Here is a 13,381-nt window from a genome sequence, read left to right as displayed (position 1 = left end):
GGTATACACTGTAGCTCCTCCCTTGGTGGATGGTATACACTGTAGCTCCTCCCTTGGTGGATGGTATACACTGTAGCTCCTCCCTTGGTGGATGGTATACACTGTAGCTCCTCCCTTGGTGGGTGGTATACACTGTAGCTCCTCCCTTGGTGGATGGTATACACTGTAGCTCCTCCCTTGTTGGGCGATATACACTGTAGCTCCTCCCTTGGTGGGCGGTATACACTGTAGCTCCTCCCTTGGTGGGTGGTATACACTGTAGCTCCTCCCTTGGTGGGTGGTATACACTGTAGCTCCTCCCTTGGTGGGTGGTATACACTGTAGCTCCTCTCTTGGTGGGTGGTATACACTGTAGCTCCTCCCTTGGTGGGTGGTATACACTGTAGCTCCTCTCTTGGTGGGCGGTATACACTGTAGCTCCTCCCTTGGTGGGTGGTATACACTGTAGCTCCTCCCTTGGTGGGTGGTATACACTGTAGCTCCTCTCTTGGTGGGTGGTATACACTGTAGCTCCTCCCTTGGTGGATGGTATACACTGTAGCTCCTCCCTTGTTGGGCGATATACACTGTAGCTCCTCCCTTGGTGGGTGGTATACACTGTAGCTCCTCCCTTGGTGGATGGTATACACTGTAGCTCCTCCCTTGTTGGGCGATATACACTGTAGCTCCTCCCTTGGTGGGCGGTATACACTGCAGCTCCTCCCTTGGTGGGTGGTATACACTGTAGCTCCTCTCTTGGTGGGCGATATACACTGTAGCTCCTCCCTTGGTGGGCGGTATACACTGCAGCTCCTCCCTTGGTGGGTGGTATACACTGTAGCTCCTCCCTTGGTGGGCGGTATACACTGCAGCTCCTCCCTTGGTGGGTGGTATACACTGTAGCTCCTCTCTTGGTGGGTGGTATACACTGTAGCTCCTCCCTTGGTGGGTGGTATACACTGTAGCTCCTCCCTTGGTGGGCGGTATACACTGTAGCTCCTCCCTTGGTGGGCGGTATACACTGTAGCTCCTCCCTTGGTGGGCGGTATACACTGTAGCTCCTCCCTTGGTGGGCGGTATACACTGTAGCTCCTCCCTTGGTGGGTGGTATACACTGTAGCTCCTCTCTTGGTGGGTGGTATACACTGTAGCTCCTCCCTTGGTGGGTGGTATACACTGTAGCTCCTCTCTTGGTGGGCGGTATACACTGCAGCTCCTCCCTTGGTGGGTGGTATACACTGTAGCTCCTCTCTTGGTGGGCGGTATACACTGTAGCTCCTCCCTTGGTGGGCGGTATACACTGTAGCTCCTCCCTTGGTGGGTGGTATACACTGTAGCTCCTCTCTTGGTGGGCGGTATACACGGTAGCTCCTCCCTTGGTGGGCGATGTACACTGTAGCTCGCTTGGTGGGCGGCAGACATTGTATCGCCTCACTGGTGGGCTGTGCTATTCGCAGTGATGTGGCCGGTTGTTCTCGCGCTCTTGCTCCCTGTCCTCGGTCTGTGGCTGTGGTACCAGGGCCCAAGGCGGGCGCGGCTTCTGCTGGAGGATCTCCGCTTCTGTGTGCAGGCTTGGCGGGTGAAGGGCTCTGTTCGGTTGTGGCTCCAGCAGGGGGCAATCTCTCTTCCCGGCCTCTTCCAGCTACAGCTCCGGGCTCGGGCGGACGCAGTGTTCCTCCGGTACCGGGATGAGAACATAACATACCAGGATCTGGAGTCCTCCAGTAACCGTGCCGCTCGTGCCCTGAGCTCCGCCGCTGCCCGCCTGCTCCCCGGGGCTACCATTGCTCTTCTCTTCGGGAACGAGCCGCGATTCTTGACCGCATGGTTCGCCCTCTACAAAGTCCGGCTGGTGCCTGCATTCCTCAACACCAACGTGCGCAGAGGAGGCCTCGTACACTGCATGCGGGCGTGCGGAGCCCGGGGCATCATCACCAGCCCAGGTACAGTGCGGGGCCCGGGGGGCATCATCACCAGCCCAGGTACAGTGCGGGGCCCGGGGCATCATCACCAGCCCAGGTACAGTGCGGGGCCCGGGGGGCATCATCACCAGCCCAGGTACAGTGCGGGGCCCGGGGCATCATCACCAGCCCAGGTACAGTGCGACGTCCGGGGCATCATCACCAGCCCAGGTACAGTGCGGGGCCCGGGGGGCATCATCACCAGCCCAGGTACAGTGCGGAGCCCGGGGCATCATCACCAGCCCAGGTACAGTGCGGGGCCCGGGGGGCATCATCACCAGCCCAGGTACAGTGCGGGGCCCGGGGCATCATCACCAGCCCAGGTACAGTGCGGGGCCCGGGGGGCATCATCACCAGCCCAGGTACAGTGCGGAGCCCGGGGCATCATCACCAGCCCAGGTACAGTGCGGGGCCCGGGGGGCATCATCACCAGCCCAGGTACAGTGCGGGGCCCGGGGCATCATCACCAGCCCAGGTACAGTGCGACGTCCGGGGCATCATCACCAGCCCAGGTACAGTGCGGGGCCCGGGGGGCATCATCACCAGCCCAGGTACAGTGCGACGTCCGGGGCATCATCACCAGCCCAGGTACAGTGCGGAGCCCGGGGCATCATCACCAGCCCAGGTACAGTGCGACGTCCGGGGCATCATCACCAGCCCAGGTACAGTGCGACGTCCGGGGTATCATCACCAGTCCAGGTACAGTGCGACGTGCGGGGCCCGGGGGGCATCATCACCAGCCCAGGTACAGTGCGGGGCCCGGGGCATCATCACCAGCCCAGGTACAGTGCGACGTCCGGGGCATCATCACCAGCCCAGGTACAGTGCGACGTCCGGGGCATCATCACCAGCCCAGGTACAGTGCGACGTCCGGGGTATCATCACCAGCCCAGGTACAGTGCGACGTGCGGGGCCCGGGGGGCATCATCACCAGCCCAGGTACAGTGCGGGGCCCGGGGGGCATCATCACCAGCCCAGGTACAGTGCGGGGCCCGGGGCATCATCACCAGCCCAGGTACAGTGCGACGTCCGGGGCATCATCACCAGCCCAGGTACAGTGCGACGTGCGGGGCCCGGGGGGCATCATCACCAGCCCAGGTACAGTGCGACGTCCGGGGCATCATCACCAGCCCAGGTACAGTGCGGAGCCCGGGGCATCATCACCAGCCCAGGTACAGTGCGACGTCCGGGGCATCATCACCAGCCCAGGTACAGTGCGACGTCCGGGGTATCATCACCAGCCCAGGTACAGTGCGACGTGCGGGGCCCGGGGGGCATCATCACCAGCCCAGGTACAGTGCGGGGCCCGGGGCATCATCACCAGCCCAGGTACAGTGCGACGTCCGGGGCATCATCACCAGCCCAGGTACAGTGCGACGTCCGGGGCATCATCACCAGCCCAGGTACAGTGCGACGTCCGGGGTATCATCACCAGCCCAGGTACAGTGCGACGTGCGGGGCCCGGGGGGCATCATCACCAGCCCAGGTACAGTGCGGGGCCCGGGGCATCATCACCAGCCCAGGTACAGTGCGACGTCCGGGGCATCATCACCAGCCCAGGTACAGTGCGACGTCCGGGGCATCATCACCAGCCCAGGTACAGTGCGGGGCCCGGGGCATCATCACCAGCCCAGGTACAGTGCGGGGCCCGGGGCATCATCACCAGCCCAGGTACAGTGCGACGTCCGGGGCATCATCACCAGCCCAGGTACAGTGCGGGGCCCGGGGGGCATCATCACCAGCCCAGGTACAGTGCGGGGCCCGGGGAATCCTCACCAGCCCAGGTACAGTGCGGGGCCCGGGGCATCATCACCAGCCCAGGTACAGTGCGGGGCCCGGGGCATCACCACCAGCCCAGGTACAGTGCGGGGCCCGGGGGGCATCATCACCAGCCCAGGTACAGTGCGGGGCCCGGGGCATCATCACCAGCCCAGGTACAGTGCGGGGCCCGGGGCATCATCACCAGCCCAGGTACAGTGCGACGTCCGGGGCATCATCACCAGCCCAGGTACAGTGCGACGTCCGGGGCATCATCACCAGCCCAGGTACAGTGCGACGTTCGGGGCATCATCACCAGCCCAGGTACAGTGCGACGTGCGGGGCCCGGGGCATCATCACCAGCCCAGGTACAGTGCGGGGCCCGGGGCATCATCACCAGCCCAGGTACAGTGCGGGGCCCGGGGCATCATCACCAGCCCAGGTACAGTGCGGGGCCCGGGGCATCATCACCAGCCCAGGTACAGTGCGGGGCCCGGGGCATCATCACCAGCCCAGGTACAGTGCGGGGCCCGGGGCATCATCACCAGCCCAGGTACAGTGCGGGGCCCGGGGCATCATCACCAGCCCAGGTACAGTGCGGGGCCCGGGGCATCATCACCAGCCCAGGTACAGTGCGGGGCCCGGGGCATCATCACCAGCCCAGGTACAGTGCGGGGCCCGGGGCATCATCACCAGCCCAGGTACAGTGCGGGGCCCGGGGCATCATCACCAGCCCAGGTACAGTGCGACGTGCGGGGCCCGGGGGGCATCATCACCAGCCCAGGTACAGTGCGGGGCCCGGGGCATCATCACCAGCCCAGGTACAGTGCGGGGCCCGGGGCATCATCACCAGCCCAGGTACAGTGCGACGTCCGGGGCATCATCACCAGCCCAGGTACAGTGCGACGTCCGGGGCATCATCACCAGCCCAGGTACAGTGCGACGTCCGGGGCATCATCACCAGCCCAGGTACAGTGCGACGTCCGGGGCATCATCACCAGCCCAGGTACAGTGCGACGTCCGGGGCATCATCACCAGCCCAGGTACAGTGCGACGTCCGGGGCATCATCACCAGCCCAGGTACAGTGCGGGGCCCGGGGCATCATCACCAGCCCAGGTACAGTGCGATGTCCGGGGCATCATCACCAGCCCAGGTACAGTGCGACGTGCGGGGCCCGGGGCATCATCACCAGCCCAGGTACAGTGCGACGTCCGGGGCATCATCACCAGCCCAGGTACAGTGCGACGTCCGGGGCATCACCACCAGCCCAGGTACAGTGCGACGTCCGGGGCATCATCACCAGCCCAGGTACAGTGCGACATGCGGGGCCCGGGGCATCATCACCAGCCCAGGTACAGTGCAGGGCCCGGGGCATCATCACCAGCCCAGGTACAGTGCGGGGCCCGGGGCATCATCACCAGCCCAGGTACAGTGCGGGGCCCGGGGCATCATCACCAGCCCAGGTACAGTGCGGGGCCCGGGGCATCATCACCAGCCCAGGTACAGTGCGGGGCCCGGGGAATCCTCACCAGCCCAGGTACAGTGCGGGGCCCGGGGGGGCATCATCACCAGCCCAGGTACAGTGCGACGTCCGGGGCATCATCACCAGCCCAGGTACAGTGCGGGGCCTGGGGGGGGGGAATCATCACCAGCCCAGGTACAGTGCGGGGCCCGGGGAATCATCACCAGCCCAGGTACAGTGCGGGGCCCGGGGAATCATCACCAGCCCAGGTACAGTGCGGGGCCCGGGGAATCATCACCAGCCCAGGTACAGTGCGGGGCCTGGGGGGGGGGGGAATCATCACCAGCCCAGTTACTGTGCGGGGCCCGGGGGGGGATCATCACCAGCCCAGGTACTGTGCGGGGCCCGGGGGGGGATCATCACCAGCCCAGGTACTGTGCGGGGCCCTTGGGGGACATTGCCAGGGACTCTTATTGCTCCTCTTATCAGAGCCGTGTGGGGCCATTGCTGACTTGTTACGACCAGTGACTCCTTGCCGCCATCTTCCTCAGAGCTCGTTGCCGCTGTCCTGGAGATTCTGCCAGAGCTGCGGGATATGGACGTCACAGTTTGGGTGATGGGTGCCGGATGCTTTTCCTCCGGGGTCATAAACTTGCAGAATCTGATGAACGAATCCTCAGACAGCCCCCTGCCCGACCACACTGGGCGCCCCACTGACCCCATGGACACCGCTATCTGCATCTTTACGTCTGGGACCACAGGTAAGGATGGAGGCTGGGTCACATCTGTGGATGTAGTGCGCGGCCGCCAGTGACCTGTCCGCTGTCCTGTACAGGATTACCCAAGGCCGCGCGCATCAGCCACCTGAAGACACTGATGTGCTGTGTCTTCTATCAGCTGTTCGGGGCGACCGCCGCCGACATCATCTACATGTCCCTGCCGCTCTACCACAAGGCCGGAGCCTTACTGGGGGTTGGCGGCTGCATCGGCATTGGTGAGTGCTATCGCACTACAACTCCCATAATGCAGTGGGGCAGCCTCTCACCTCTGTCCTTACAGGCGCCTCGTTAGTCCTGAAGGAGCGATTCTCCGCTTCGCAGTTCTGGAGCGATTGCCGCAGGTATCATGTGACTGTGTTCCAGTACATCGGGGAGCTGTGCCGCTACCTGACCAACCAGCCACAGGTACCTCGGGGCGGTGGGTCTGTCCTCGGGTGGGGGGGAGAGAGGGTCTGCCCTCAAGGGGGACTCTGTCCTCGGGGTGGGGGGGATCTATCCTGGGGGGGGATGGGTCTGTCCTCAGGAGGCGGGGGACTGTCCTCAGGAGGAAGAGGTCTGTTCTCAGAGGGTGAGGTTCTGTCCTCGGGGAGGAGGGGACAGGGAGAGTCTGTCTTCGGGGAGGAGGGGACGGGGAGTCTGTCCGCGTGGAGGAGGGGGCCAGGGGGAGTCTGTCCGCGTCGCTCACCTCCCGCTTGGTCTCTTTCTGGCACAGTCCGAGGACGAGGCGAGGCACACGGTGTGGCTGGCAGCCGGCAGCGGACTGCGTCCTGACGTCTGGAGGGAATTCAGCCGCCGCTTTGGGAATGTCAGAATCTGCGAGACGTATGGCCTGACGGAGTTCAACATCAGCTTCTTCAACTACACTGGGACACCCGGAGCTGTGGGGCGTGGCTCCTCCCTCTACAAGGCAAGTACCACCACCCTCATCAGCTCCGACCCATGTACTGCAGATCTGGAAAGGAGTAATGCTCTGCAGAGCATCACTCCTCTGCCTCGTGACAAATACAGTGATATATTCTGCAGATTATTACACCACTGACCTCTCTGCAGAGCATGACTTCTCCGCCTCCTGACAGATAGTTATATATCTGCAGATTATTACACCACTGACCTCTCTGCAGAGCATCGCTCCTCCACCTCCTGACATACAGTTGTGGCCAAAAGTATTGACACCCCTGCAGTTCAGTCAGATACCGTATATACTCGAGTATAAGCCGACCCCCCTAATTTTGCCACAAAAAACTGGGAAAACTTATTGACTCGAGTATAAGCTTAGGGTAGGAAATGCAGCAGCTACCGGTGAATTTCAAAAATAAAAATAGATGCTCCATACCGTTCATTATTGCCCCATAAGATGCTCCATATAAAGCTGTGCCACATATAATGCTCCATATTGTTCATTATTGCCCCATAGATGGGCCATAGATAGCTCTGCCATATAGTGCTCTGCACCGTTCATTATTGCCCCATAGAAAGCTGTGCCATATAAAACTGTGCCATATAGTGCTCTGCACCGTTCATTATTGCCCCATAGATGTACCATAGAAAGCTGTGCCATCGCTGCTGCTGCAATAAAAAAAAATTAAAAAAAATGCCATACTCGCCTCTCTTGCTTGCAGCTCCTCAGCGTCCCGTCCCGGCGTCTCTCCGCACTGACTGTTCAGGCAGAGGGCGGCGCGCACACTATATGCGTCATCTCGCCCTCTGACCTGCACAGTCAGTGCGGAAAGACACCGGGAAGATGGAGCGGCGCCCGGCGTGTGGAACATGGACAGGTGAATATGCGATACTTACCTGCTCCCGGCGTCCCGCTCCTTCTCCCGGATAGCTGGTCTCCGGGTGCCGCAGCTTCTTTCTCTATCAGCGGTCACTGTTACCGCTCATTAGAGAAATGAATATGTGGCTCCACCCCTATGGGGGTGGAGTCCATATTCATTTCTCTAATGAGCGGTCCCACGTGACCGCTGAACAGGGGAAGAACTGCGGCACCCGAAGACCGTGGGACGGCAGGGGGAGCGCCGGGACTAGGTAAGTATACCTCAGCCCTCTGTCCCCCTCACCCGCCGACCCCACCGCCGACCGTGACTCGAGTATAAACCGAGAGGGGCACTTTCAGCCCAAAAATTTGGGCTGAAAATCTCGGCTTATACTCGAGTATATACGGTAATACTCAGTTTCTTCCTGAAAATGATTGCAATCACAAATTCTTTGTTGTTATTGTCATTTAATTTGTCTTAAATGAAAAAACACAAAAAGAATTGCCCTAAAGCCAAATTGGATATAATTCCACACCAAACATAAAAAAGGGGGTGGAAAAAAGTATTCACACTGTTCGAAAAATCATGTGATGCTTCTCTAGTTTGTGTAATTAATAGCACCTGTAACTTACCTGTGGCACCTAACAGGTGTTGGCAATAACTAAATCACACTTGCAGCCAGTTGACATGGATTAAAGTTGACTCAACCTCTGTCCTGTGTCCTTGTGTGTACCACATTGAGCATGGAGAAAAGAAAGAAGACCAAAGAACTGTCTGAGCACTTGAGAAACCAAATTGTGAGGAAGCATGAGCAATCTCAAGGCTACAAGTCCATCTCCAAAGACCTGAATGTTCCTGTGTCTACCGTGCGCAGTGTCATCAAGAAGTTTAAAGCCCATGGCACTGTGGCTAACCTCCCTAGATGTGGACGGAAAAGAAAAATTGACAAGAGATTTCAACGCAAGATTGTGCGGATGTTGGATAAAAAACCTCGGCTAACATCCAAACAAGTTCAAGCTGCCCTGCAGTCCGAGGGTACAACAGTGTCAACCCGTACTATCCGTCGGCGTCTGAATGAAAAGGGACTGTATGGTAGGAGACCCAGAAAGACCCCACTTCTTACCCCGAGACATAAAAAAGCCAGGCTGGAGTTTGCCAAAATGTACCTGAAAAAGCCTAAAACGCTTTGGAAGAATGTTCTCTGGTCTGATGAGACAAAAGTACAGCTTTTTGGGCAAAGGCATCAACAAAGAGTTTACAGGAGAAAAAAAAGAGGCATTCAAAGAACACGGTCCCTACAGTCAAACATGGTGGAGGTTCCCTGATGTTTTTGGGTTGCTTTGCTGCCTCTGGCACTCGACTGCTTGACCGTGTGCATGGCATTATGAGGTTTGAAGACTACCAACAAATTTTGCAGCATAATGTAGGGCCCAGTGTGAGAAAGCTGGGTCACCCTCAGAGGTCATGGGTCTTCCAGCAGGACAATGACCCAAAACACACTTCAAAAAGCACTAGAAAATGGTTTGAGAGAAAGCACTGGAGACTTCTAAGGTGGCCAGCAATGAGTCCATACCTGAATCCCATAGAACACCTGTGGAGAGATCTAAAAATTGCAGTTTGGAAAAGGCACCCTTCAAATATCAGGGACCTAGAGCAGTTTGCCAAAGAATGGTCTAAAATTCCAGCAGAGCATTGTAAGAAACTCATTGATGGTTACCGGAAGCGGTTGGTCGCAGTTATTTTGGCTAAAGGTTGTGCAACCAAGTATTAGGCTGAGGGTGCCAATACTTTTGTCTGGCCCATTTTTGGAGTTTTGTGTGAAATGATCAAGGTTTTCCTTCATTCTCTTTTGTGCTTTTTCATTTAAGACAAATTAAATGAAGATAATACCAAAGAATTTGTGATTGCAATCATTTTCAGGAAGAAACTGAGTATTATCTGACAGAATTGCAGGGGTGTCAATACTTTTGGCCACAACTGTATATAGTGATGTATCCTGCAGATTATTACACCACTGATCTCTTTGCAGAGTATCGCTCCTTCACTCCCTGCAGGTTCATAGTAATATCCTGCAGGAGTGATGTTCTGCAGGCATCATTGGCACCCTCTTTCTTCCTTGCAGCGCTTCTGCCCCTTTGAGCTGGTCCGCTATGACACGCAGGAGGAACAGCCGATGAGGGACGGTGCAGGGCGGTGTCAGCTGACAGCTGCAGGTTTGTGTTCCTTCATGTCTCTGCCTCTGCTTGCTGTCAGTGAGTTTCTAACAGGCCCCTGTATCTGCATGCAGGAGAGACAGGGCTCCTCATCTCCCCGGTGACCCCCATGTCTCCCTTCTTGGGGTACGTGGGCAGCCAAGAGCTCTCGGAGAAGAAGTTGCTAAGAGACGTCTTCCAAGCTGGCGACTGTTACTTTAATACGGGCGACCTTATGATGCAGGACAACCTCGGCCTCATCTACTTCCGGGACAGGATGGGCGATACATTCCGGTAAGGTGTCAGTCCTTACCCCCCCCCCCCCTCCAACCCCCATCAACAGGCACTTATCTTCCTGTCTCCAGGTGGAAGGGGGAAAATGTTGCCACCACCGAGGTGTCTGAGATCATGAGCGGCTTGCAATGCTTCCAGGAGGTCAACGTCTATGGGGTTCCTGTACCAGGTGATGTGCCCCCTGCCCCACCGCCATCTGCTCAGTGCATGGCATAGTGTATAATGCTGCTCTCCTCCTCTAGGGCAAGAAGGGCGCACAGGGATGGCGGCTGTCACACTACGCCCCGGGCACCAGATGGACCCAGATCAGGTTTTCTCTCACGTGGTGGATTTCTTGCCGCCCTATGCCCGACCTCGATTCCTGAGAGTAATGGTAAGTACTGTGTGAGGCGCTAACAATCAGTCTGCGTACTGTACTCTGACGCCACCTCCATGGGGCTCTAACCATCTGTCTGCGTACTGTACTGTGACGCCACCTCCATGGGGCTCTAACCATCTGCGTACTGTACTCTATGACGCCACCTTCATGGGGCTCTAACCATCTGTCTGCGTACTGTACTGTATGACGCCACCTCTGCGGGGCGCTAACCATCCGTCTGTGTGGTGTACTGTATGACGCCACCTCCGTGGGGCGCTAACCATCTGTCTGTGTGGTGTACTGTATGACGCCACCTCTGTGGGGCGCTTGTCATCCGTCTGTGTGCTGTACTGTATGACGCCACCTCTGTGGGGCGCTACCCATCCGTCTGTGTGCTGTACTGTATGCCACCTCTGTGGGGCGCTAACCATCCGTCTGCGCTGTGCTGTGACGCCCCCTGCGGGGCACTTGCCATCCGTCTGCGCTGTGCTGTGTGATGCCACCTCCGCGGGGCTCTAACCATCCTTCTGTGTGCTGTACGACGCCACCTCCGCGGGGCGCTAACCATCCTTCTGTGCGCTGTGCTGTATGACGCCACCTCTGTGGGGCGCTAACCATCCGTCTGTGTGCTGTACTGTATGACACCACCTCCGCTGGGCCCTTGCCATCCGTCTGTGCGCTGTGCTGTGTGACGCCACCTCTGTGGGGCGCTAACCATCCGTCTACGTACTGTGCCACTGTGAAGAAACTGTATAATATTTTAATCACCCAGACTATTTTTTTTTTCTTTAACCATAAACTTTTTATTAATTTTATAAAGTCATATTTTATAACAATTTAGCCTCCAATCATTGTACATCGTTGCAATATCTTTCTCAATCATTGACAGCTAAACCTAATATTAATTTTAACATAACTAAATATTATGGGAGAAAGAAGGGGGAAGGGAATGGGTGAGGACATCAGATTATGATCCCCGCAGATTACCATTAATAGCCCTATTATATTTCTATGAATACCATGTTTAGTCTGAATGATAGCCAGCTATCCCATTTCCTGAGATATGATGTTGAATTATTGGTGGATGAAGCTATTATCTTCTCTGATAAACAATTGCCATTCACCAATGCCACGATCTTAGTTAATGACAGACATTTGGGGTTTTTCTAATATCCTGCAATCTTAATTTTAGTAGCTATGAGGATGTGCGCAATCACTGTCTGAAACGCGTGCGGGATCTAATCCAGGTCAATGGCCAGAAACGCCTGCTCTTTCCAATTTTCATTGGGATGCCGCTAATGTGGGACATTAGGTGGGAGATTGCATCCCAGAGCTGCTTTACTTTATGGCAATTCCACCAGACATGCATTATATCTGCATTGGCGTCTCCGCACCTCCAGCACACATCTGGGGAGCTGTGGTAGCTCTTAGACAATCTACATGGTGTGAAGTACCACCTGTACAGCAGCTTTCTGCCGTTCTCCAGGTGGTTGGTGCACTTAGTGTGTCTGTGTCCCTATCCTGGAGAAGGACGTCCGCCATTGCCCCGGGTGATCCCGCATTGTAGATCCCTCTCCCGTTTGTGGAGATACGTGTCCAGAGAGGAGCGTCTCCTCCAGAATATGGTTGTAGCTTACAGACAGCGCTCTCATCTGCCACACTGGGGCATTGTATATAGTTTGGAAGGTTGTGAAAATATTAATCTTTTTTTTCCCTGTAGGAAATGTCTTATTTGTAGATTTTCATAATGATCTTTATGTGGAAGATGGAATTTCTCTCTGATAATAGAGAAGGATAACAATATTCCTTCCTCGTACATGTCCCCAAACAGTAGGATTCCCAGTTTTGGATCTGGAGGTCCGGAATACACCCCTCCAAAGTCTCTATGGGGGCTATAGAGAGCGCCAATTTAATAGCGTGCAGTTTATTGATCAATATGTTCTATACTCCCAGCGCTGCTTCCACCGTTGGTGGCAGACCCAATTTCCTATCACCGCTGGGGTATGACCCGGCAATGATATGTGAATAGAAAAATGATGTAACATTTGGGGCTTTATGGTTTCTCGCTTTCCATCCAATGTCTGTCATCCTTATCGTTCCACATCAACCTCAGTTGTTCAAATATGTCTTCTCTATAGTATCTCACCACTGAGGGGCAGCCCAGTCCTCCTCCTGTTATTGGGATGAATAATATGTCTGCTCTATAGTATCTCACCACTGAGGGGCAGCCCAGCCCTCCTGTTATTGGGATGTATAATATGTGTGCTCTATAATATCTCACCACTGAGGGGCAGCCCAGTCCTCCTCCTGTTATTGGGATGTATAATATGGCTGCTCTATAGTATCTCACCACTGAGGGGCAGCCCAGTCCTCCTCCTGTTATTGGGATGTATAATATGGCTGCTCTATAGTATCTCACCACTGAGGGGCAGCCCAGTCCTCCTTCTGTTATTGGGATGAATAATATGGCTGCCCTATAATAGCTCACCACTGAGGGGCAGCCCAGTCCTCCTTCTGTTATTGGGATGTATAATATGTCTGCTCTATAGTATCTCAGCACTGAGGGGCAGCCCAGTCCTCCTCCTGTTATTGGGATGTATAATATGGCTGCTCTATAGTATCTCACCACTGAGGGGCAGCCCAGTCCTCCTCCTGTTATTGGGATGTATAATATGGCTGCTCTATAGTATCTCACCACTGAGGGGCAGCCCAGTCCTCCTTCTGTTATTGGGATGAATAATATGGCTGCCCTATAATAGCTCACCACTGAGGGGCAGCCCAGTCCTCCTTCTGTTATTGGGATGTATAATATGGCTGATCTATAATATCTCACCACTGAG

At 56.1% G+C, this 13,381-nt stretch overlaps 1 protein-coding gene across 1 annotated transcript in view; it reads left to right on the top strand.

Moving 5' to 3' along the window:
* The first annotated feature begins 1,362 nt into the window (after positions 1–1,362).
* SLC27A3 (solute carrier family 27 member 3) overlaps positions 1,363–13,381 on the top strand; it is a 38,149-nt gene continuing 26,130 nt past the window's right edge. Inside the window, exons 1-9 of the mRNA XM_069768138.1 lie at positions 1,363–1,922; positions 5,713–5,922; positions 5,997–6,155; positions 6,221–6,345; positions 6,653–6,847; positions 9,820–9,910; positions 9,985–10,183; positions 10,255–10,352; positions 10,426–10,556. Of these exons, the coding sequence (XP_069624239.1) occupies positions 1,439–1,922; positions 5,713–5,922; positions 5,997–6,155; positions 6,221–6,345; positions 6,653–6,847; positions 9,820–9,910; positions 9,985–10,183; positions 10,255–10,352; positions 10,426–10,556 (1,692 nt within the window). The 5' untranslated portion in view covers positions 1,363–1,438. The remainder of the gene's footprint in view (positions 1,923–5,712; positions 5,923–5,996; positions 6,156–6,220; positions 6,346–6,652; positions 6,848–9,819; positions 9,911–9,984; positions 10,184–10,254; positions 10,353–10,425; positions 10,557–13,381) is intronic.

The sequence above is a fragment of the Ranitomeya imitator genome, chromosome 1 (assembly GCF_032444005.1).
Source record: "Ranitomeya imitator isolate aRanImi1 chromosome 1, aRanImi1.pri, whole genome shotgun sequence".
Classification (NCBI taxonomy): domain Eukaryota; kingdom Metazoa; phylum Chordata; class Amphibia; order Anura; family Dendrobatidae; genus Ranitomeya; species Ranitomeya imitator.
Note: the sequence above shows the minus strand (reverse complement) of the source record. Positions and strands in the feature narration are given on the sequence as shown.